Here is a 27,138-nt window from a genome sequence, read left to right as displayed (position 1 = left end):
TCAATTCCGTTTCCAATGCTAACCTCAGTTTCTTCATTTTACTGTAGGTAAAAAACCCTGTTCATTTTGATCAACACATACAGCAAGATGACTAGAGTGCATCCGATTGCTTAACTTGACGGCAATAGATGTCCAATCCGTTTCAAAATAGATTGAATATCTATCACCGTCAATGGCATACAAGGAGTTAATAGAACTGTATGATTCTCTTCCAAATCTTTTTATATGTATTTTTGCCATCAGCAGGACTGCTTCAGCGTGGAGGGCGAGGATCTGAAACACGACTTTGAGCGTCTGCAGCTTGCGATGGAGATGGTGGGCTTTCTTCCAGCAACACGCAAACAGTAAGACCGAGCGCCGTGACCATTATGAAATTCGAGAACCGCAACATTATTGTGTGCTGGGGTACCAGAGTGAAGCTGCAGATATTTAACCTCCAAAACATTTTTGTGGTAACGTATTACCAGCTCAGCATAATGTGGTAACTGCTCTGGTGTCATTATGCAGATTGAAAACCATCTTCATGTTTGTACAGTATGAACTGTAAAAAAATCAAATTAAAAAGCCTATGAACTTGAAATTTTAAGTCAACCGATTTTAATTGAATTTTCTAGTATTGATGGAAAACTATTAAGCATGTTACCGCGTTGAACTCAACATTCTAAGAAAATAAGATATCAGTTTAACCACTTTATAAGGCACTCACTGAATACTATGGAATTAAAAAAACAAAAACGACAACTTTAGACTAGAGTGTTATTGGGGGGTATAATGAGTTTATGTCTCATGGAAATGCTCCAAAATCAACAAAACGTGACTCAGAAATGACAAGAAATTAACAGGAATTGACCAAAAACAATTGAGAAATGATTAAAAATGCCCCAAAATCAACTGGAAGTGACCAGGAATTTCACGAAAACTAACACTCACTTTTGAATGGATGTAAAATATCCGGACTGGACATAAATAGAGTTAGTGACAAAATTAGCCGAATGACACTTAATGACATCTGTCATAAGCATTCATGAATGCTCGTGACAGTGTCATGTCATAATTATGGCGGTCTTATGCCGTTGTCAAATAAAGTGTTACCGAGGTGGTTTTAGTAGCCAAATATTTTACCCAAGTAAAAGTAGCGTTACTTCAAAATAAAATTACCGTACTCAAGTAAGCTTAGTCATCCCAAAAATGTACTCAAAACCATGTAAAACAGAATTCGGTGAAAATAATACTCAATTCATTAATAAAATGGTCAGTAATTGCTTATAGTGTGTTTTTTTTTCTCAGCACGTCATCCATATAAAATGTTATTATTATACTGTACTATGAGCCATTACACGACCATGTTAGGCCCAAAAAAATGTACAAAAAAATCATTGAAATCTGACTAGAAAAATCAACAAAAATGAAACATCATCCATCCAAAGAGAATGAGTGCCCTCAACCTGAGAAAAATGTCCTACCTTGAAATTAAAACAATCATTTGACCGGTTTTTCGTGGTCTTTTGCTGTCAAATAATAGCAGAGAGAGAGGTTGAAATCCGCACTTTCGAGTGAAACAGTAGATGCAGTAATGCACCGCTATCTGTGAAATTGTCTATTTTTTAAGGGCACTTTAAAGATGCCATGTGATTGAACCGGCCTGCATGATCATAGTACTCCTGACTGCAAGCTTGTCTGTAGCCTTGTGACTGTATTGTTATGTCTAATTGGTATAATTTAGTCATGTGATTACACGTAGAATAAAGAGGAAAAATATAACGACTCTAGTGTAGCTTGAACTAGCGAAGTAAGAGTAGCTTTTGTTCTTTACAATTCTACTCAAGTAAAACTAAAAAGTACATTTTTCTCAAGTAAATGTAATGGAGTAAATATAATGCCTACTTACCTACCATTGGGTATAAAGTCATGCAAATTAAATATTTTTTAAAAATTCTTCAGTTCACATGACTAACTTGTGACAGGTAGTCCCTGGGTACTCCACTTACTCAATTTCGACTTTACGATGCCAGAGTCTGGTCCGCCATTTTGTCTCCAGTCGTATTTATTTTTTTTTTTTAATTTTTTTTGTCGCATAAGCAGTACCTTGTTGTACCTCACAGCATCTTACTTTATACTTTACGAATATGTCTTCTGTTCTGTAAACCTGAAGTTGTTCAGCTTTACAGACAGCAAACAAGGCAATTGTGCTTTTTGAAGCTTTTTACTTTCTTCAGTTTTGACCATTTGTAAAGCTGTAACACACATGTACACTTATGTTTAAAACGACATGCATTTTAACATTAAAACACTTGACACAAAACAATTGGTATTCCAATTGATATGTAAATTTCGTAGACTAAATTAGCCTAATTTGCCTGACAAAAGTCTGCTAGCTTAGATGCTACAATGCTAACGTATTTACAAATCTCATAGGCAATCGCTCACACTTAACTCCACAAACTGTAGCCATAAACTTAATTACAAATGCATACACAATAGAGGAGTTCCGAAAACTCGATTATTACATGCATCGCGATTCGACACGCGACGATTCAATTACGATTCATAAAGGTTAAAAAACGATGATTTTCCCTCATAACCTTATGACAGCCGCTCGTAGTGGAACGAAATTCAAGACACGTCTACCGCCCGGGCACTGATAATGGACGCACGCACAACGTTATTGTTGTCCCTGTTACTGGGAGAGAGATTTACTCCTTTTTAAAAGACTGGATAATAAATTTGTGTATGAGACAGGCAGGCGCAGAAGCGCGACCGGCACAACACCGGCGGTTGCGCTTTTCTGCGCAAGTTATTTTTTAGAGTGAGAGGGGAAGAGAGATAGTTAGTTGCTCCTTGTCTTTCAGATGCCCAGTAGTAGTTTGAAGGCATTTCAGTTGAAAAATATCCTGAGTGTGTTGCTAAGACCTGTGTGCGTCTATAAGAGGCGAGTGCCCGAACCCTCTCGTACTGTTTAGCCTTTATTGTTGTTGTTTTTGAGATGTTAATAGTTAGCGCCGAGCATTAAGCTAATTAGCTAATTCGCTAACGTGTATTTCATATGCAGAATGTGTAAAACCATGATTAAGTACAGCGGTAACACTACAAACATGCGAAATAGTACAGAAATCTGTTGTTGCAAGTGCTGCCTGGGAGCCAACAGGCGTGTGTGTGCGTGGGCGGGCTGGGAGAGAAGAAAGTGCGCGCGCTGTAATGAGTGTGTGTGTGCTCGGCAATAAACGCCACAAGTTAAAAGTGATCAAGAGCAGTTGTGATTTCCACCTGTCACTCCAAGAGGTACACAAGGGAGGTAACACTGTGAAAACAAAGTATATTGGTTAAAAGAAGTCTTATTTCTAAGGATGGTGTGTTTGTGTCCAGAAAATGTGGAATTCATTCCACCAGTGTAAATTTTATTGTATTGTTGAAAGAAATAAGTACTTCCTTTAGAATGGTTAATGTTTTTGCCCTTTCTTGTAAAAAATATGTAAATAAAAAAGCAGCTTAACAGCAGCTTTTTATTGTATGGGCATGTTTTCATCATTCCTGTTGAACCATGAGGATATTTTAAATAAATAATGGACATAAATTTGTTTAGATACTTTATTAATCAGGAATGTACAATGCATCGATAATCGTGATAATGGTGATAATCGCAATAACCGTGATAATCATCAATACCTTGATCATAATCGAATCGAATCGTGGGGTGCCTAAGATGGCACACCCCTAATACACAAACATATATTAGCTGAAACAACTTATATCCTTATTTAGTCCAAACCAGAGTGCAGCAATCCTTTATCCTTGTCAGATGTCTGAGTCTGCTTCTCAGTCATATAAGGCGACACTCCAGCCAGACCCAACGCTGCCACCAGAGGGCAGTGTATCCTCAATCATTAAACAAAATACAATACTTTTGGACTTTTTGGATAGTTATTTTGTTGGGTTAATTCCAATTTACGCGGAAATTCGGGTAATGTCGCCAGCATAGGTACAGAACTCGTTCGTAACCTGGGGACTACCTGTACTCCTACTTCTTTTTATTGAGTTAATATTGTTAACTTGATCTGCATTTAGCGTTTTCCATCAAAACATTTTAAGCCAGTAAAATGGGTTGACTTAAGATTCAAACAATAAATGTGTTTTAACATAGGTTTCCTTCTCCTGACTAGGATTTTTTCGCTGCTGTCGGCCATATTGCACCTGGGCAACATCCGCTACAAGAAGAAGACCTACAGGGACGACTCCATCGACATCTGCAATCCAGAAGTTCTTCCCATCGTCTCGGAGCTGCTGGAGGTGAGCACGTTTATGGCTTTCAGCTTCTCCAACGCAACATGACGGCGTTACGTGAAACCTAATTTACAAATGCAAACCCCTGTTGCAAAGCGTCGGCTCCTGTAGGACGCAGCCATTAGGCGGACATGTTTGTTGAAGCTCTGAGTAAACAAGGTCCAAAGAGCTCCGGAGGCTTCTGTCATCGGGCCACGGAGGATGTTTTGACTGGACGCCACTCGTCCTCGTTCACATGTCGCCCATATGCACACAGGGCTTTTCAATGTTAGCGACTCACCTCCAAGTTGTAGAAAATGTCCCCAAAAATTCTGCCAAATTTGGATTGACATTTGTTAAAAAATTGTCTGAACAAGCGCTTCTAAGCGCCTTTTTATTTACCGTACAAGCGTTACCAGAGAAAAATTCATTATCCATGTTGACAAAGTGTGGCGTGTGGATGTCAATTTCCGGGTTGGCCGTTGGATTTGTCAATCAGTAAATCCGTTGCCAATTGGTTGTAGTGCCAGGCGACAGTGACAGAAATAGAACATAGAGAATATTAGATTATTTAAAAAAAAAAAAAAAAACAACCCACACATATGTACATACACACATCGTTATATACTGTGTACTTTAAACAAGGGGTCCCCATCTGCCGGGCCGCGGACCGCTATCGGTCCGCGGCGCATTTGCTACCGGGCCGCACAGAAATAATAATTTAATAACGACCGCATTCTGGCTGAATTAACCCTGTGCCCCTTCTTAACACACCAATATCTCTGTCTACTCTAGATATAATACCACGGGATAGATTACAATGTCGTCATAGAAGTCCATTGATTGGACTGCTAGCAGTACATCTTGTTTGTGTATATAATATATCTATGTGCGCTTGTCCTCGATAATAACGTACGTATTACTAGGCCGCGGGCGCAGCACATTTGTTCCCGGAAATAATTAGCCCCCACACGAGCGAAGGTAACTGGAAAACAGACGTCTTTAGAGATATTTTTACGGCGAAAAGGGCACCTGATGAGCCTACAACCTCGAAGACCCACGAACTATGAAGAAGTGGATTTGTGACCCATTTGTGAATAAACAGAGAGATCGGAAATGACGGCGACCTTATTAAACGTACTTTTGAGACAACAACTCTACTGAGGTTCTGGATTAAAGTCATTCTGGAATATCCTGACCTCGCGACAAGAGCATTAAAAACCTTGCTACAATTTCCAACATCGTATCTTTGTGAAGCGGGCTTCTTAATTAATGTTTAACGACAAGGCGAAGTCGTTAATGGTGAGCGCGGTGTTCAGTTGTTGTGTGCAGCTTTTCTACAAGTCCTTCCATGATCAAACGTAAGTTAATATTCCTTTCTTTCAAGAAAGTTTGTAGTGTTTACTTTGGAATCGCTGCATTTGCGCATTTTGCGGCAATGTTTAACGTTACGCGCATGCGCAGAACCGTATCGTTGCAATTTTTGATGGGTTGCAAAATTTGTCAGAACACCGGTCCGTAAAAAAAAAAGACCCAAATAACACCGGTCCGTGGTGCAAAAAAGGTTGGGGACCCCTGCTTTAAACCATTGTGACCTGACCGATTGCATTGTATTTGTAGTAGTTTAACAACTACACTTCAGAAGTAATTACAAAAGAATATTGAAATGCTAATTGAATGTACTTGTCGTACATCATAACCACTGACCTTGGATCAGTTTTGACAAGTGTGTGTTTATTAAGGGATTAGCGCCGTGATCTGTGTTACCAAGCAACTAATGCATTCAAATATCAACCAATTGCCTCGCTGCATCCAGAGTGGTCTTTGCTCCTTGCGCAGGGATTAGACCACAGTGTGAAATGAATTCTGATAATTCCCTCACACTCACACACAGATGGTTTGGTCACACTATTAGTCCCGGTCCCCTAATCCCTGTGGATGGAGGAGACGTGTGGGTCTGACATCTGTTTCTGGTACTGCGGCCTTGTCATCCTCAGCTGGTCCGCGGCCAAGTTTGGTCTGCGGGTTAAGTGGGCGCACGCCAGGAATACTTGAGTCTCAAAGCAGGAAGTAGTTTCCTTGCTTGGTTATGGATGAGTAACTGTGGATCATAGCAAAAAAAGGTAGCTCGATGGAGAGTCATGAAAAACCAAGAAAACTGTATTTTTACCCATTGCAAGTGTAAAAATATCCTTGGTTTGAAAAATCCTAACATTCAAATAGTTCATTTCATTCAGATGTAATTCCCCCTTTTTAAGCATTTTAAATTTTAACTCACTGGTTGCCATTGATGGCGCTAGATGTTCATTTTAAGTAGCACCGTCAATGGCACTCCTAGTCGTTGTCAATGGCAGGCAATGAGTTAAGAAACAGAAGCAAGAGTCGGTAACACTTTATAATAAATACCTGAGTATAAGTCGCACCAGCCATAAAATGCACAACGAAGAGAAAAAAAACATATACAAGTCGCACCGGAGTATAAGTCACATTTTGGAGGGAAATTTACTTGATAAAATCCAACACATAGAACAGATATGTCATCTTGAAAGGCAATTTAATATAAAAATACAATAGACAACAACATGCTGAATAAATGTACAGTGTACAGTGCATGAACAACGAAATCCGAATATACTGTCCTCACCAGGACGCTACGGCTCGGTCCTGGCTATACAGCGAGCTAAACTCCCAAATGAAGATGCTTGACATCCGTATAATTTGCGGAATCAATTTCGTCCTCGATACCAAACAGGTTCGCATCAACGTAAATAAATGATAATTAGGTGCTCTTACAGCAAAACGGTTAGCATGCGTTCGCTAGCATTAGCAAATCGTTCAAACAACCACACAACCGGCTCTAAGTGTCCGATCGCGAGTGGAACACACAACAACAACAACAGAAAAGATGATACACACAGGCGTTGCCTCTGTAGAGATATTTTAAAAGCATAAACAATGAACGTAGGTTCGCAGCCGTGTTTCTCTCTCGCTGACTCGCCCACTCACTCACAGCTACGTAGCTGTCCGTCTTCTTCTGGCGTGTGAGCGCTCTTCTTTATGTAAACAAGTGCGAGTTCGCCCTCATGTGGGTGTGAAAGCGCCACAAACAAAAAGCATGCATTTCAATATAAAAAAGTCAATAATACAATTGAAGACACATTGCCAAAGGCAGAACGCGAACGTGGCCATAGCTATTAAGAGTTATTCAGATAACTATAGCATAAAGAACATGCTAACAAGTTTACCAAACCATCAGTGTCACTCCAAAACACCAAAATAACATGTGAAATGACATCATAATGTGTTGATAATTTCACACATAAATCGCTCCTGAGTATAAGTCACACCCCCAGCCAAAATATGAGAAAAAAAAAGGCGACTTATATTCCGAAAAATACGGTGTCCGTTTTACTAGTTAATAGATCATTAGTAAAATGTTAATAAATGATTTATTGTTGATTTGTGAAGTATTTGTTAACAGTTTGTTAAGCATTTACAGGGTGTTCCAATATGGTTGACCCCATTCTCAATGCCCATGCTAGTTGATGGATCTTAATAAAACTATATACACATTATGTTGAAGGTCATAGGTTTTATTGGTTAAGTATACAAAGAAAAGTACAAATATTTGTTGGTTATATGGCAGATTTTCATAAATGTGCAACATGAGCGCTGCCTGCAAAATGCCTTATCAAAATGCCTTTTCTTTTGAAGTGAACGGCATTCTTTAACTTGAAAAGATAGAAATGCCAAACGTTACACACAAAAACTTGAAACATTTCTACACAAACTGTGTTTCAGGTTAAGAACACCCTGTAAATGCTTAACAAACTGTTAACAAATACTTCACAAATAAACAATAAATCATTTATCAACAGTTTACTAACGATCTATTAACTAGTAAAACGGATGGTTATTATAAAGTGTCACCCAAGAGCATGGTTTACGAACTTTCTACATCACCGCTGGCCTGTCAACTACTGCCTTGTTTTTATCTCCCCCTATAGGTGAAAGAGGAGATGTTGCTGGAAGCGCTGACCACCAGGAAGACTGTGACCGTTGGGGAAAGGCTCATCGTGCCCTACAAACTTGCCGAGGTCATACAAACCTTCATCAAAATTCTTTTTTTTTTTTCCTTTTTACAAGTTTAGTCAAAATTTAAGAGTCCAGTCCAAACAACTTCCAGTATTCTTGGTGAATCAGGACGTAGCATGCTAACTAACTAAAGGGACAAACAAAAAAACTCAAACATGACATATTGCGATTTAATCGGGGTAATTTTTGCTTCTTGCTGTTTGAGTTAAGATCTAAGCAGTCACCCTGTTCGGAGTCAGAATTTTTACATTTTGTTTTTTTTGCATTACCTCTAGCTAGCTAGCTAACAAACCTACATACAAATAAGTTATACCTGAGTGATTTTTGTTCTAGCAATTCATTTTCTCTTGCTACCAGTGAAAATGTTCCCTAAAGCCCCAGAGAGTCAGATTTGGTATGATCCTGTTGTCTCCATTAGCCGCTAGCTAACAAATCAGGGCCGGCCCAGGCCATTTGGGGGCCCAAAGCAAAATAATGCAAAGGGGCCCATATTTTTGGCCCACAATTTTGTCACAGTGTACTGTGAAATCCATACATGCAATCCAACCCATACGTCCATATTTTGTATATTAATCAGATATTGTTGCACTGCATACTTCAAACTTCTCGCCCCAAATGATTGTCAGTACTTACAGTAGATCGTGCCAAACCTTTTTCTAAAAAAAAGAACAAAAAGAAGTTAAGGAAGAACTTTTTTTTTTAAGCTTGTAACCAAGTATCAAAATTCACAAAAGTCAAATAAAGCAAACTAGTAAACAAAATACAATATAAATTAAACAATTGCCAGATTGGGGGCCCCCTAGTGGTCAGGGGCCCTAAGCAGCTGTATAGTCTACGTAAAGGCTGGGCCGGCCCTGTAACAAATGCTTCGATAAATGAAAACAAATACCGGTACATACTGTTGTATGATTTGGTGATATATATTGCCAATATGTTATAAAACTTTCTTTCGTCATTATCGCTATAAATAAACCTACTCCTACAATGACACAATTTGGCGAGCAGACAGAAACCAATTTGCACTGACTTGCTAATGCCGCGTATCGAAATTTTTCCACATTGCACAGCACTACGAATAAGAGCAATTAATTTTCTTTTGATGATGTTTTCTTTGCCACCGAATCCAAATAGTTAATCAAATTGAGTGCGGTTAAGGAGTGGCCTTCTTGGTGGACAGGGGGCATTGTCACCCACAAAATGCAAGCCACCTCCTTATTAAAACGTTTGCCATGATCCCAGTATTTGACATAACATCAACACGTAGCTTACTCACTTCCTCGTCTGTCCAATGGTCCCTCAATTGTCGGACATGTTTTGCCCATTCTTAGCGGTGAACAGGATCATTTTGAAATCCAAAAAGCCCCACACCACTCTCCCTGGTGTTGCAACAAAAGCCTGCAGCAAATTGGGCTGGCGTGACACAAAAAATAAACGAAGTTATCCGCAAAATCAGCTGAATCCACAGTCCTTCTGCATATGATACTAATGGCTGCATTGTGAAGATGGTTAGTCCGCTGACGTCACATTCGCCTTCTTCCTCAATCCGAGACAGTGGCCAGAAGTCATCATTTTCGTAGCCCGGGATTTTAAAAAAATTGAATAAATATATTGGTGCTGTCAAATTTATCGCATTAACAGGCCGTTATTAATTTTTAAATTAATTAAGTTAAAATATTTTACGCATTTAACGCATGCGCGAAATGACCCGCTCATGCATTGCCTCAAACAGATTACAATGACGCCGTTTTTTTTGCACTTTGAGAACTAAGAGGCAGAGAAAAGTGTCTTGTTTTGTGCTTTTTCTTAACATAGCTTTACCACACGTGACGTGCTGGCACTATGTTTCTTTATTAGCACATTCAGCTTCAACACGAACACAGCTTAGGCCTCTCGGCAGGCCATAACACTAACTCACTCCTGCAGCATGTGAGTAAACAACACTGGCGCCGCGTGGACTTCAGGGTGCCTCGGATAATTCTATATCAGAATATTACAAAAGGCGAGTGGACACAGGCGTTCATTGGACCGCACCGTTTATTGGCATAAGCTTCGGCAAGTCCTTCACAACAAACATAGGTATCATTTAGTGAAAGCACGACAAAAATAATATTCACAAGAAGAAAATCGCTTCAATCTGTATTAATGAGGCCCTATTCTCACACAGTTAAACAACAATGCAAAGAGAACTGGCATTCCTACTCAAAATAGCTATGCAAAATACACATAAAATGTATTAAGACTTTGGTCAAACTCTATTCAAACATTTCGTTTAGCTCAACAAATACACTGGATGGCACTATTTAGTCACAATATACAAACTATCATAGGTCTCATACGTTGTGAAGCCTGCACTCAAATGACCGTGAAGTACAATGGATGCACAAGTAAACAGGGAACTATGGCGTCAGTCGAGGGACAAAACACACTCTTTGGCTTGATTTCTAAGTAATTTAAAACTTGCCATTGACACCTTGTGGTGTATTTCAATCTCTACCTTACGTAGTTGAAGACACTGTTTATTTTTGGTTTTTTTTATGTGACGTCACCACTTGGCGACATCAACAATGGCGAGCTACTAGTTTATTTTTTTATTGAAAATTTTACAAATTTTATTAAAACGAAAACATTAAAAGCGGTTTTAATATAAAATTAGTATAACTTGTACTAACATTTATCTTTTAAGAACTACAAGTCTTTCTATCCGTGGATGCCTTTAACCGAAAGAATGTTAATAATGTTAATGCCATCTTGTGGATTTATTGTTATAATAAACAAATACAGTACTTATGTACAGTAAGTTGAACGTATATATCCATCTTGTGTCTTATCTTTCCACTCCAACAATAATTTATGATAAATATGGCATATTTTAGAGATGGTTTGAATTGCAATAAATTACGATTAATTAATTTTTAAGCTGTGATTAATTTTTAAGCTGTGATTAACTCGATGAAAAATTTTAATCGTTTGACAGCCCTAAAATATATCGATGGCTTCCACTCACATCAATGCAGTTCATTTCATTCAGGAGCATAAAATACTGCGCGTAATAAGAAATAAACATACATTTCGTGTCACAAGCACTTTAAATCATAATGAAACCACTCCCCCTACACTAGAAATCAAATGTTACGATTTCAACATCTTCCTGAACTAGAATGTCACGTTAGCGGAAAAACCAATAGTAAATTTTCTCTTTATTTTTGGACACTAATTTCTTTTTTCTCTGATTGACAAGGAAAATGTTCAATTCCTAGTTGTGTCTTTTCTTTTGTCAACAGAGGGCCAAACACATAAAATCTTGGCAAAAGTCCTACTTTGTTTTATTCCACTTAGCACGCATTAACCAGTCAAATGGTCTCTATTGACTGATTCTAATCATATTATGAATAGACTCCATGGCGTTGGTGTGTCGCGTCTCAAGCGCAATACGCGTGGTGGCCCAATCACAAGTTGTTTTGTGGAAAAGAGCGTCAGGCGTTGCTTGTATTGCCGCGCTTCCTCAAACTTGTCTGGGGGACTTTTTCATTGTGGCCTTAACCGCACGCGCAAACTCTTCTACTTCCCCCTTGCTACTTCCCGTTTCCTGTCGTGCCAATCGCCCGTAAACTGTCTTTATGGACTCGCCAGCCTCTCTGATGTGATACTTGGCCCACTTGTCAGCAGCATGAGTTCACCTCACAGTACTCGATTACTGCGCGGAATTTAATTTGGCATCCAGCTCCCTGCTAGCGGCCGCGGGGCTTTTTGTCCGGGAAGGAAATACTACACGCAAACACATACACAGTCTGCTTCGCCGACAGACCACCACCCACATGTCACATCTGATCTTTGCACTAACAATAGTTGCTCACAAGCTTCCCCTCCTCCATCTTTGCAGTGTGCTCTTGTCTGAGGAATGTGCAGCCTCCACTGGAATATGCCATAGCTTTCAACTGTAACTGTCCCTTAGCTTTATTTGTACATTCCTATTATGAAGCAATGTGTCCAATTTACTGTGAAAATTTTGTATGAAATGGTACATACGGAGCACGTCATTTACACCAATGCTAGGATCCAGATCTCCACTGGTCGGACTCGCCAACCTTCCCCCCCAAAACACACATCATTTCCTCTGGTCGGCGCACGTACCTCATCTCAATCTTAACACAGTGAACCCTGACCTGCAATTGCACCATGGGAGTTCTCCTGGGGTCCTGCATTGGTACTTTCCTAAATGGGGGGTAGACAAAAGAGATTCTACACTGTAAAAGTTAAAACAGCCTATTAGTTATGCTAATTTAAGATTTTTTTGCTGACATCAAAAATGAATTTGACACCCCTATTCTAGAGTCCAATAATAGTACATCCAACATACCGTCTGTCTGAAGATTATAATGCTGTTTATTGATACTATTCTCTTAGCAGAGTCGTGACAAAAGTTAAAGATTTAGAGATTAGCGCATTGACTGCCATTAATGGCGATCGACGTCGAATGTCCATTCGCTTTCAGTCCTTCCAGTTCAAATAGATTCAACATCTATTGCCGTCAACAGCAACTAACGAGTTAACCCTTTAACACCTGAGCCTATTTTGTCTGAATTAGCATGCCTTTGATGTTGCTTTTATATTTCAAAGAAAATATTGTTTACAATGGCCTGGTTGGGTCCCTTGTTTCAGGACACCATAACCTTCATGTCCAAACTGTTGTTTTCTTCCTTGACCAATTATAATTAACATTTTGGACCCAAAAAGATATGTAATATTTATGTCCCATTGACTACCAAACATGCTTAATGAACCGTTTCGAAGCTTGACAATATTTATTTATTTTAAAATAAAGACTGAATAGTTTTATATTTGACAATTCAACACAAACAGCAGGCGTTTTTGGTCTCTACACATACTATGGTCAAAACAGGCAATACTGCATGCAGTAGACCAACAGTGCAAAATAGTGGGGGAAAAAAAAAAAAATATATATATATATATAAAATCTAACACAAAAAGGCTTTGGATGATATCTCTTTGTGAGGTTAGGTATTGCACCCATCATCTTATCAAAAGTATATACAGTGGGGCAAATAAGTATTTAGTCAACCACTAATTGTGCAAGTTCTCCTACTTGAAAAGATTAGAGAGGCCTGTAATTGTCAACATGGGTAAACCTCAACCATGAGAGACAGAATGTGGAAAAAAAAACAGAAAATCACATTGTTTGATTTTTAAAGAATTTATTTCCAAATTAGAGTGAAAAAAATAAGTATTTGGCCACCTAAAAACAAGCAAGATTTCTGGCTGTAAAAGAGTCTAACTTCTTCTAACGAGGTCTAATGAGGCTCCAGTCGTTACCTGTATTAATGGCACCTGTTTTAACCCTTTATCGGTATAAAAGACACCTGTCCACAATCTCAGTCACACTCCAAACTCCAAGACCAAAGAGCTGTCGAAGGACACCAGAGACAAAATTGTAGACCTGCACCAGGCTGGGAAGACTGAATCTGCGATAGGTAAAACGCACGGTGTAAAGAAATCAACTGTGGGAGCAATTATTAGAAAATGGAAGACATACAAGACCGCTGATAATCTCCCTCGATCTGGGGCTCAATGCAAGATCTCACGCCAGGGCGTCAAAATGATAACAAGAACGGTGAGCAAAAATCCCAGAACCACACGGGGGGACTTAGTGAATGACCTACAGAGAGCTGGGACCACAGTAACAAAGGCTACTATCGGTAACACAATGCGCTGCCAGGGACTCAAATCCTGCACTGCCAGACGTGTCCCCCTGCTGAAGGAAGTGCACGTCCAGGCCCTTCTGCAGTTCGCTAGAGAGCATTTGGATGATACAGAAGAGTACTGGGAGAATGTGTTATGGTCAGATGAAACCAAAATAGAACTTTTTGGTAGAAACACAGGTTCTAATGTTTGTAGGAGAAAGAATACTGAATTGCATCCGAAGAACACCATCCCCACTGTGAAGAATGGGGGTGGAAACATCATGCTTTGGGGCTGTTTTTCTGCGAAGGGACCTAGACGACTGATCTGTGTAAAGGAAAGAATGAATGGGGCCATGTATCGAGAGATTTTGAATGAAAAAAAAAGATGAGACGTGGCTGGGTCTTTCAGCATGACAATGATCCCAAACACACAGCCGGGGCAACAGAGGAGTGGCTTTGTACGACGCATTTCAAGGTCCTGGAGTGGCCTAGCCAGTTTCCAGATCTCAACCCCATAGAAAATCTGTGGAGGGATTTGAAAGTCCGTGTTGCTGAACGACAGCCCCTAAACATCACTGCTCTAGAGGAGATCTGCATGGAGGAATGGGCCAAAATACCAGCAACAGTGTGTAAAAAGCTTGTGAAGAGTTACAGAAAACGTTTGGCCTCCGTTATGGCCAACAAAGGGTACATAACAAAGTATTGAGACGAACTTTTGGTATTGACCAAATACTTATTTTCCACCATGATTTGCACATAAATTCTTTAAAAATCAAACAATGTGATTTTCTGGGTTTTTTTCCACATTCTGTCTCTCATGGTTGAGGTGTACCCATGTTGACAATTACAGGCCTCTCTAATATTTTCAAGTGGGAGAACTTACACAATTAGTGGTTGACTAAATACTTATTTGCTCCAGTGTATATCACAACAGTACGCATGTTTATTTCATATTACACGCTGTATTTTATGCTCCTGAATGAAATGGACCGCTTGGATGTGTGTGGAAGCAATCGATATACTGTATTTATTCAATGTTTTGAATCCGCCATGAAAATGAGTGACTTCCAGCCAGAGTTTCAGATTGAGGAAGAAGGCGGATGTGACATCAGTTGATGAGATCAACTTTACTATACAGCCATACTATTGTAGGCAGAAGGACTGCGGATTTAGCTCGCTATTTTGTGCTGCAGGCTTTTGTTGCTACACCAGGGAGAGTGGTGTGAGCCTTTTTGGGTTTCCAAAAGTGTTCACCACTAAAAATGGGCAAAACAAGTCTGACAATCGAGGGACTATTGGACTGACAAGGAAGTGAGTGAGCTACGTGTTTTATATTATGTCAAATACTGGGTGGGTATCAATGCTCCCTTTCCACCGAGAAGGTGGGAGTGTCCTCCTTCATCGGCCGGGGACATGCCGGGTGTGTGACAAGCTGCCAGTCGCCGGCCGGTGAATGCGGGAGCGCCCGTGCTCGGGCAGCTTCGCGCTCTCGTCTCCGGTTCTCGATTGTGTCGAGACTTCCACCCCCTCGGCCATGCTCACGTGCCCGCCTATAAAGAGCTATCCACTGCTTGGGCTCGGGCAGCCACGCGCTCCGGTGTCGGCCGGTTTGTCCACCGAGAATTGCGTTCATTCCTCTGCTGCGTCCCCGGCGACAAACACTCCTGCCAGACGCCCGCTGACATTGCCCTGGGTCAGGAGGGACTGCCTGCCGGGGTCACAGCAGTGGAATGACAAGCCATTGGTCCGCTGAAACTTTTTCGCCACCAGAGGCTGGCCGATCGGTGAATGCAATCACCCCCGCTCTCGTGTGTGACAAGAGTCAGGGCAGTTTTGTGTGATTTTTCGTGTTCGCGATGACGAGACCTGGAAAAGCAGCTCAGTTCGGGTTAGCATGTAGCCTAGCTTTCACGCCTCCTCTTTTGTTCACACTGTTTCCTCTGTCTGGGGGGGAGGCCTGGGGGAGCTAAACGGCAGATTTAAGGAGGCATTTCTCATCATCAACGCTATGCCCAATTGTCGTATATAGTCTAATTGTCTCAATATGTAATTTTAATTCTAATAATAATAAAGATGTCCCGATCGTTCGGGATGCCGATCGATCGGGTCTGATCACGTCATTTTCAAAGTATCGGGATCGGCAAAAAAATATCCGACATGCCTTTTTTTAATATACATATATATTTTTAATTAAATCGTTTTCTAATTTTATTTAACGTTACTGACAAAATGTCTTACACTCATCCAGAGTCTTTAGTTTTGGCTTAAAGTAGGGCTATCAAATTTATCGCGTTAATGGCGGTAATTGATTTTTTTTTTTTTTTTAATTAATCACGTTAAAATATTTAATGCAGTTAACGCATGCACTGCACGACCCACTCACGCATTGTCGCGTTCAATCTATAATGGCGCCGTTTTACCTAAATATAAAGCTAAAAGGCAGCGTTAAATGAGTTGAGTGAATTTTGGCAATCTCTGGGGCCTTTTTTAGTTGGCTAAAGCCTTAAAATACCTCTCTCAACAATTAGAAATATCGTGGGAAGCAATGTCGGGAAGAAAGGTAGGAGTTGATCTTTTTCTTAACACCCTATGTTGTTTCCCAACGCAGAGAAGATATATCAATTGGTGCCACTACGCACAGTCATGGTTGCGCTTCCCATCATGCATTTGGACAGAACAGTTAAATGGCTACAGTATCATTTACTGAAAGCTCAACAAATACACTAGATGGCAATATTTAGTCACAATATACAAAATCACATTTATCCTTTAAGTCTTTCTATCCTTGGATCCCTCTCACAGAAAGAATGTTAATAGGGTTGTTCCGATCATGTTTTTTGCTCCCGATCCGATCCCGATCGTTTTAGTTTGAGTATCTGCCGATCCCGATATTTCCCGATCCGATTGCTTTTTTTTTGTTGCTCCCGATTCAATTCCAATCATTCCCGATAATTTTTCCCCATCATATACATTTTGGCACTGCTTTAAGAAAATAATGAATAAAACTCAGACGAATATATACATTCAACATACAGTACATAAGTACTATATTTGTTTATTATGACAATAAAACCTCAAGATGGCTTTTTCATATAATGATATTTAATGATTCCATTTGTCATGTCTTATACACTTTAAGCAATTATTGGTCAATGTGAAATTAAGTTAACTTGTAGAGGTTTTAGAGCATTTAGACTTTACTGGTACGTCACCTCCTTTGACTTGTATGTAGTTAAAGAGAAGAACATTGAGTTCACTGTATTTTATTTGTTTATTTTTGCTGGCACGTGCGCGGCATGAAGCTTCTGGCCACACGAGTTCACAAGGCCGAGAAGCCAAAGCCGTACCGGATTCCTCTCGGAATGTGTAAGACAACTGCGCCGTGTGTTTGGCCAGAAGCATCTGGCGCTGGCATGTCAACTGTGTCCGTGGACCATTGCCGTTTAAATACTTGCCATTTTCCCATGCAAGGCCGCGGGTGAGAATGTAGATTTAGCTCCCATAAAACAAGCGGCATACTTGTTGGTTTGATTACAATGTTGACCAGCGAGCTTTTGTTTTTATTTTTTTACAATTTAGTTTGAATTGTTGGATAGCTGAAAATATTTTCAACTGAAGGTTTTAAGCCGACTACATACATTTTGGGTGATCAGTCGATCACTAAAACAATAACCAATTGATCATTAATATGAACAAATAAGTGCGCTTGTTGGGTATTTTCATACTTTCGCAACCCTTTTTGCAACATTGGAGTGAAATTTGCATGGCATTCCATATAGTCTCTGTGTTGTAATTGTATTATGCCTGTCAGATGGCCTCATTACTCCATCTTTTCTTTGCAAGTAAATTCTGTCAGATAGTACCTGTTTTGTGAAAGCTCACTTTTGGCTTACATTCAAACAAAACCTGATTTTGTTACCTGTTTTCGAGATTCTGCTGATACCCAATCTGATACCGAAAAAAAGTATATATGTAAAGATAAATACCATAATTTTCGGACTATAAGCCGCTACTTTTTTCCTTCATTTTGATACCTGTGACTTATAGTCCAGTGCGGCTTATTTGTTGATTTTTTATTAGGTAACACTTTATTTGACAGCGGTGTCATAAGACTGTTATAAGATCATCAAAATTATGACATGACACGATCATGGACATGATGAATGCTTATGTCATTAAGTGTCATTTGGCAAATTATGTCACTAACTCATTTTTTGTCCATCTTGGATCTTTTGCATCCATTCAAAAGTGAGATCATCTGCCGGATAACACTTAATGACATCTGTTATAAGCATTCATGAATGCTCAGGACAGCGACATGTCATAATTATGATTGTGTAATGACAGTCTTATGGCACCACTGTCAAATAAAATGTTAGTAAATACCCTAACTAGCAATTGATGAAACAACTGGAACAGTAACTGAACAAATATTTAGCACAGAACATGATTTTTGATTGTTATTTACATCTGTAGCGCTGCAATGCATGCTAAGAGGCATGTTGGATGACAATATTGTTGACAGCAGATGGCAGCAGAGGTTGACTCTCTCTCCCCCAAGGGAGCAGTGATGGCCAAATGAAGCTTCTTGAAGCAATAAAGCTTTGCAGCCAATTGATTCAAAGCTTCATGGTGCTTCATTTGGTCTTTTGACAGTCGTATGATGCCGCTGTCAAATAAAGTTTTACCGGTTAATATCTTTTGGTGTAAATTTCCCATGATACAGTGAGGACAACTGCGGCCTATAGTCCAGTGCAGCTTATCTATGAACAAATGCCGTTTTTGTGCCAAATTTCGTGGGCTGCAGCTTATAGTCAGGTGCGCCTTATAGTGCGAAAATTAGGGTATATATATTTTTATTTGAACAAAAGTTCCAAACATGTTACAGTACTGTACTGTTTACAGTACTTCTGCTTCCACTTTTTGCGGAGTATAAAATGTATATGAGTATATATATATACACTCATATTTGGTTTTTAAAAAAAAAAAAATCACATGTTTTAAACTTTTAAACAAATGATGTCACAATGGAAAAAAATGGCGTCTGTAAAAAAGTCACAGATATCTACCTCATAGCTATCGCTTAATTGTATTTTTTTTTGTTACTGTCGCATTTCCCCTGTTATTTGAGATGATAAATAATCAATCCAAACAAAGAAAAATGGGAAAAAAACATTTAAAGGGTAAATATATGAAAAAGAAAATCTCGACCATCCTTGATGTCTGCGATTTCTGTATCGCGACCCTTGTTATATCACCATGTTTCACCCATAAAATAAAATGTGGCCATTCACAGCTATGTCTTGACACTCGGTGATACATGCTACAGGGAGTTTTTAGATAAAAACGAGGTAAGTACGCGATAATATCTCGTTAAAATCATGGCGTCTGTAATTCTGCTCTCGCCTGTTCTCACCTTCAGATAGGGTTTTGCTGTTTAAAATGTATTTTTTCTTTAAAAATGCCCTCCTGTTCAAAGTTTTTATTCCCCCAGAAAATTGAGATTTAGGGTGATTTATCACACATGCATATCGGCCGATTTTGAAATTTGGCCAAATTGGCCATTTTTAATTTTTTTTTGTTGAAGGAACAACTGTATTTGTAGTTTTAAAAATAGTCTGGTTTCACGGGTAATGTTCAATATTTTAAAATAAAACAGGATTGATTTGAATTTTCAAAAAATCGGCATTTCCAAAAATCAAGATTGGCAGGTCAGGTCTTTCAAATATTGTGATCCGCGCACCCTTATTTTCAAGCTAAATTCATTATGTTTCACATTTGAGTATCATAATCCCAGTTCAACTTGCTATCCCCCAAGTGCTTTTTAACGTGTCATTCGCCTAACACTAAGACACACATAAATCAAGAACCTTCAACTTTTGTGGTGCCATATGTCCTCAAATCTGGGGGGAGATGAGGCAGTAAAACAGGCCGAAATCCAGATGTCAGGTGCTGAGGCAGCACTTGAGACTACTACGGGTCTAAATCACCTATTTCATGACAGTACGATACAATATTGATTTAATTGGACCATGGCACTATATTTTCCAATCTTCTAAGTCATTCGATTTGGTTCAAGGCAAGGGCATACAGTGGGGCAAATAAGTATTTACTCAACCACTAATTGTGCAAGTTCTCCCACTTGAAAATATTAGAGAGGCCTGTAATTGTCAACATGGTTAAACCTCAACCATGAGAGACAGAATGTGGAAAAAAGAAAACCACAAAATCGCTTTGTTTGATTTTTAAATAATTTATTTGCAAGTCATGGTGGAAAATAAGTATTTGGTCAAAACCAAAAGTTCATCTCAATACTTTGTTATATACCCTTTGTTGGCAATAACGGAGGCCAAACATTTTCTGTAACTCTTCACAAGCTTTTCACACACTGTTGCTGGTATTTTGGCCCATTCCTCCATGCAGATCTCCTCTAGAGCAGTGATGTTTTGGGGCTGTCGTTGGGCAACACGGACTTTCAACTCCCTCCACAGATTTTCTATGGGGTTGAGATCTGGAGACTGGGTGGCCACTCCAGGACCTTGAAATGCTTCTTACGAAGCCACTCCTTTGTTGCCCTGGCTGTGTGTTTGGGATCATTGTCATGCCGAAAGACCTAGCCACATCTCATCTTCAATGCCCTTGCTGATTGAACGAGATTTTCACTCAAAATCTCTCGATACATGGCCCCATTCATTCTTTCCTTTACACAGATCAGTCGTTCTGGTCCCTTTGCAGAAAAACAGCCCCAAAGCATGTTTCCACCCCCATGCTTCACAGTGGGTATGGTGTTCTTCGGATGCAATTCACTATTCTTTCTCCTCCAAACACGAGAACCTGTGTCTCTACCAAAAAGTTCTATTTTGCTTTCATCTGACCATAACACATTCTCCCAGTCCTCTTCTGAATCATCCAAATGCTCTTTAGCGAACCGCAGACGGGCCTGGATGTGTACTTTCTTCAGCAGGGGGACACGTCTGGTAGTGCAGGGTTTGAGTCCCTGACGGCGCATTGTGTTACTGATAGTAGCCTTTGTTACTGTGGTCCCAGCTCTCTGTAGGCCATTCACTAGGTCTCCCCGTGTGGTTCTGGGATTTTTGCTCGCCGTTCTTGTTATCATTTTGACGCCCTGGGGTGAGATCTTGCACGGAGCCCCAGATCGAGGGAGATTATCAGTGGTCTTGTACGTCTTCCATTTTCTAATAATTGCTCCCACAGTTGATTTCTTTACACCGTGCGTTTTACCTATCGCAGATTCAGTCTTCCCAGCCTGGTGCAGGTCTACAATTTTGTCTCTGGTGTCCTTCGACAGCTCTTTCGTCTTGGCCATAGTGGAGTTTGGAGTGTGACTGACTGAGGTTATGGACAGGTGTCTTTTATACCGATAATGAGTTAAAACAGGTGCCATTAATACAGCTAACGAGCGGAGCCTCGTTAGAAGTTAGACCTCTTTGACAGCCAGAAATCTTGCTTGTTTGTAGATGACCAAATACTTATTTTCCATTCTAATTTGGAAATAAATTATTTCAAAATCAAACAATGTGATTTTCAGTTTTTTTTCCCCACATTCTGTCTCTCATGGTTGAGATTTACCCATGTACCCGCTCTAATCTTTTCAAGTAGGAGAACTTGGACGATTGGTGGTTGACTAAATATTTATTTGCCCCACTGTATATTGTCCCTACCAATGTTGAGACCAAACCTACGCCCTTTGTTCAAGGGCTTATGCTCAATATATAAACACATTTAACACAACTGGTTAAATACAGATCTATCTTCATCGATGGTAGCCATTGAGTTGTTAGATAGCTATACTCTGAGTTGTTAGATAGCTATACTCTGCTATCATACAAAAGACAAACTGAAGAAGAATATACCAAAAAATGCGCAACTGGCAGTCAGTCCCCTGAGTTCCTTTAAACTGCATTATGAATTTTCTACTTGAATTATTCATAACCATCTTGCATAACTTGTCTTCAGCGTCACAGCTTAAGTGGCTAAAAATACCACAAAGAATCAATAATGCAAAAGCCAGTTGTTGTTTTTTTTTTCCTTTCGAAATTAAATACATCATTTTTCTGTTCTTAACAAAGCGTAGTACAGGCTCAATTCAGCAGCCCTGTGTTCCCATGAAGCAGTGTGACAAATATTTGCTTTGTTCATATTTTTACGAGCATGAATTTGTGTTGGCAGAAAGCGGAGCTATTGTTGACGAAGCAAAACAAACAAAATTGTGTTGTTGAAGGACCTGCTGAGTTGTTGTGCTGACATGACCAAAATGCACAAACAGCAGCTGAAGAAAGCATCTAAATTTTAAATATTGAACTTTCATATATTCCTTTATGTTAAAAGACAGTTCTACAGTCCTCCTGTTCTCACAGCATTGACAGCGATAGACCTCCAATTCATTTGGACGTCTACTGCCGTCAATGGTGTTGAAATGTGATGATTCAATGCCAACTCGGAAGGTGGAAAAGGGCTGCATAAGTATAGCACCAACCATCTGTCGCTGTCAATGGCAGTGGATGAGTAAGCATTTATGATTGACTTCTCTTTGTGTACATAATATACATATATTATGAATGTGTTATACTGCCCCTGGTGGCCATAATTGCGCACACGAGAATAGCCGCACAAAGTCATAAAAGCATGAACAAACTTTCTTAATGATTGAAATTAAATTACATTAAATTATTTTAGGACAAAATACATGACAAAGTGGTTATTTGTGTTTTATGGGAGGCTGGAATGGATTCAAGTTTAATTACTATTAATTGCAGACAGACAGTCTGGTGGTAGAGAAGCCCAACTGCGGCCCACCAAGTGTTTGGAAAAATCAATAATTCATAATGTTGAGTTGACAGGAGCCATTTTATCGGCCACAACACTTAAACGTAATGAATGTATTGTCTTGAAATACTGTTTTTACTAGAGGAGCACTCTGAGAGGGCAGATATTCCACTAAACAGCCAAATTTGAAGCATTGCAATATTTCTGACCACTTTGACCTTTGACCCTTTCTCTTCTCACCATATTAATTACTTTATATATTTTATTATTATTTTATTTATTTATTTATTTTAAACGTCAGTGACATTTGACCTCATGACCCCAAAATTTAATCACCTAAAAGATACTCTACAAGTTTGATAATAATTTCTTGATTTGTTCTTGGGCAGAGGCGATTGCTCTAAGACTGCAAACTTCCCTCAAAATGCCAAAAAAATAAGGTGGAATTAACCCTTTGCAGACATTCCGCTAAACAGCCAAATTCAAAGTATTGCCATATTTCTGACCACTTTGACCTTTGACCCTGTCTCTTCCCATTATATCACTTACCCTGCAAATTTGAGTTAAATAGGCTAATCCTATATCCATTCATTCATTTTCCATGCCACTTTTCCTCACGAGGGTCGCGGAGGTGCTGGAGCCTATCCCAGCCAACTACGGGCAGTAGGCAGGGGACACCCTGAACTGGTTGCCAGCCAATCGCAGGGCACAAGGAGACATACAACCATTCACGCACACATTCATACCTACGGACAATTTAGAGTGTTCAATCAGCCTACCATGCATGTTTTTGGGATGTGGGAGGAAACCGGAGTTCCCGGAGGAAACCCACGCAGCACGGGGAGAACATGCAAACTCCACACAGGAAGGCCGAAGCCCGGGATTGAACCCTTGATCTCAGAACTGTGAGGCAGATGTGCTAACCACTAAGCCACCGTGCCGCCCAATCCTATATCCAGTTATTGCTAAATTCTTATTTTTTATGTTTTTTTAACTCAGTGACCTTTGACCTCATGACCCCAATATTTAATCACCTATAAGATATCCAGCAAGTTGATAATAATTTCTTGATACGTTCTTGGGCAGAGGCGATTGCTGCAAGACTGCAAACTTCCCTCGAAATGCCAAAAAAATAAGGTGGAATTAACCCTTTGCAGACATTCCGCTAAATAGCCAAATTCAAAGTATTGCCATATTTCTGACCACTTTGACCTTTGACCCTTTCTCTTCTCATTATATCACTTACCCAGCAAATTTGAGTTAACTGGATATAGGATTAGCCTATTTATCACTAAATTCCTTTTTTTTTTAACCTCAGTGTCCTTTGACCTCATGACCCCAAAATTTAATCATCTAAAAGATACCCTGCAAGTTTGATAATAATTTCTTGATTTGTTCTTGGGCAGAGGCGATTGCTCTAAGACTGCAAACTTCCCTCAAAATGCCAAAAAAATAAGCTGAAATTAACCCTTTAAGTACCTTTAAATAGAAAATAACTGTCCAAAACCATGTATTATACGTCATATTATTAAGAGCAAGTAAAAAATAAGATGCTGTGAGGTACGTTCTGTTAAATGCCATTTTATTAAATGACTATCGGGCTTTAAAAAAAAAAAAAACTATTCAGGCTTTTTTCGCGAGTCGCTTTGCTGAGAGAAAAGGGCGCTGTGGAAAGAGTAGGAAGGCGAGAGAGGGGGGATGTCATGGCCACTCAGGTCGCTTCTCTTAATGCGAGCCCGCCGTCCGAACTTAAAAAACTGGAGCGGGACTCACAAGAGGAGTCAGGGGGAGAAGCAGCAGCAGCATGAGAACAAGGAAGTGGAAGTTCGAAAAAGGTACACTGGGGTGGTTGCTTGAGCCCAGTCCGAATAAGGCACTTTGTCGGCGGTCAGAGGAGAACTGGAGGTTGGTAAAGTCAAAAATCACGGAAGTAGGGTCCGTCGTAACCCGGGGACTACCTGTATGCGCAATTACGCGCTTAAATTTTGTTCAAAATTAGCTTCTTATCACTGGCTGCAATGCCGCTTGCTTTTCTTTCATTCGCGCAGCTTCACAGTCCTTTAAACAGCGTGGGGGCTGTACATCACGGCTGTTCCGGAAGCTCTGTTTCTCTGCATAATGATTGGATGATCTGTCTGTGGCTGAATCCCTTTTTGATTGGCAGGGAAATAAGCAAATCACCGATCATGTCTTATTAACATCCGCTGGGGGCATTTTTCAATTCTCATTCCGTTGAAATTGAGTTGAACCGGACACTTTCATAACCATCCCAGCAACACTTGCTTTGTTCAAAACGAGTAGCGAAAAATCGAGATTATATCTGGTGGGGTTTTTTTTCAATTGTAGCCGCATGTGTTTAGAGTAGGGCTGTCAAACGATTAAAATTTTTAATCGAGTTAATTACAGCTTAAAAATTAATTAATCGTAATTAATCGCAATTCAAACCAGCTCTAAAATATGCCATATTTTTATGTAAATTATTGCTGGAATTGAAAGATAAGACACATGACGGATATATACATACAACATACTGTACATCAGTACTGTATTGGTTTATTGTAACAATAAATCCACAAATGGCATTATTAACATTCTTTCTGTTAAAGTGATCCACGGATAGAAAGACTTGTAGTTCTTAAACGATAAATGTTATAGTAATTTTATATTAAAACCCTTCTTCATGTTTTCGTCTTAATAAAATTTGTAAAATTTTCAATCAAAAGTAGAGTTAAAATAATAATAAGAAGAATAAAAATAACAATAATAAAAATAGAGTGAAAAGTTTTACTTGTTATTTGCATAGCTAAATAGATATGGAATGCCAGTTCATTTTGCATTGTTGTTTAACTGTGTGTCAGAATAGGGCTTCATTACTATAGACTGAAGTGCTTTTCTTTTTGAGAACTTTTTTTTTTTTTGAGAGATAGGAATATTATTTTTGTTGTGCTTTCACTAAACGATACTTATGTTTGTTGTGAAGGAGAGGCTTATGCCAATAAAACCCATTGGCAGTGTATCAAATACTTCTCCCCACTGTATCTGTACATATCTTACCCAAAATAAAATAAGAGACACATAATTGCCACTAAAAGAAAGAAAACTTACCGAAATATGTGTGGAGCACAAATAGCAGTTTGCATTGCATTGTGAATACAGCATAAACGTCTCACAACTACTAATTCTCCCACGTTTAGAAGACATAACATGAGTATGGAACGGCGCTGCCCCCAAGCGGCCGGTGGCATTCTCTTCACTCTTAATGTCCATAAACGGCCTCATTGTAATGTTTGAGGCAATATGCCAGCGGGTCATTCATTGCATGCGTTATTTGCGTCAAATATTTTAACGTGATTAATTTTAAAAATTAATTAACGCCCGTTAACGCGATAATTTTGACAGCCCTAGTTTAGAGACTTGACTTCGGGCACTGTAGTTTCTTTCCCTACCGAGCATCGGGTGCCACTGACACACAGCCCTCACAGGCGGAAACACTTTGAGCTTCCCAGCATCCGCCACTGTTCTTGGACTATACAAGAAGCCTGGCGACCCACTAGGCTTATAAAGGAGTGTTTTGAAGCACAAGTGTTGTCATGAAACAAATAAACTCTTAAGTGAAGGCCACATACAATGCATGCAAATGACACAGTGCATCATACTGTAAACCTCAAAGCCTACCCCATAATTTGGAACCCTATACCATAAACAAATACTAAAAAATCCATACATTTTGGGAATAATTCATTTGCCAATGTTTTTTTTATCCTGTGCAGGCGGGCACCGTTCGGGACTCCATGGCCAAATCCTTGTACGGCGCTCTCTTTGACTGGATCGTGTTCCGGGCAAATCACGCTCTGCTCAACAACAAGGACCTGGAGGACAACTCAAAGGTGAGACGCGTCGATTGTCAGAGTCAAGGGTGCACCCGTACTGTATGTGTGTGCGTGTGTCAGAAACATTCAGGCAGATGGCATTGAATTCCCACTGAGCTCACGTTACCCCCTCCGGTCCCGCGTGCGCGTCTTTGTTTTCCCTCGGCACTGACGTCATGTTAATTGCGTCAGCTATCAAGGTTATTGTTCATACTTTTCAGATACAGTAAATAATGATATATGTTGTTAAGGAGAAATAAATGCTCACCAGTATAAAAAAACAACCTATTTGTAAGTCCATTCCCTAATTAAAGGCGTCTTGGGTGCCCGCCTTCTTCGGACTGTGAATACTAATGAGGATTCATCCTTTGAATCTCAATGAAGCTTAAAAGGCAGTAAAAATCATGTCTAAAATGGATGCCAATCCTTAA

At 39.6% G+C, this 27,138-nt stretch overlaps 1 protein-coding gene across 4 annotated transcripts in view; it reads left to right on the top strand.

Annotated features, from left to right (window-relative positions):
• LOC130916718 (unconventional myosin-IXAa-like) overlaps nt 1-27,138 on the top strand; it is a 255,075-nt gene that overhangs the window by 155,537 nt on the left and 72,400 nt on the right. For 2 of the 4 annotated variants that reach the window (XM_057837631.1, XM_057837629.1), the window contains 4 exons: nt 247-344; nt 4,158-4,284; nt 8,265-8,354; nt 26,609-26,725. In XM_057837631.1, coding sequence (XP_057693614.1) covers nt 247-344; nt 4,158-4,284; nt 8,265-8,354; nt 26,609-26,725 — 432 coding nt within the window. Of the gene's footprint in view, nt 1-243; nt 345-4,157; nt 4,285-8,264; nt 8,355-26,608; nt 26,726-27,138 lie in introns of all 4 variants that reach the window. The other 2 variants (XM_057837630.1, XM_057837628.1) reach the window with 1 other exon arrangement.

Source organism: Corythoichthys intestinalis, chromosome 5, assembly GCF_030265065.1.
Source record: "Corythoichthys intestinalis isolate RoL2023-P3 chromosome 5, ASM3026506v1, whole genome shotgun sequence".
Classification (NCBI taxonomy): domain Eukaryota; kingdom Metazoa; phylum Chordata; class Actinopteri; order Syngnathiformes; family Syngnathidae; genus Corythoichthys; species Corythoichthys intestinalis.
Note: the sequence above shows the minus strand (reverse complement) of the source record. Positions and strands in the feature narration are given on the sequence as shown.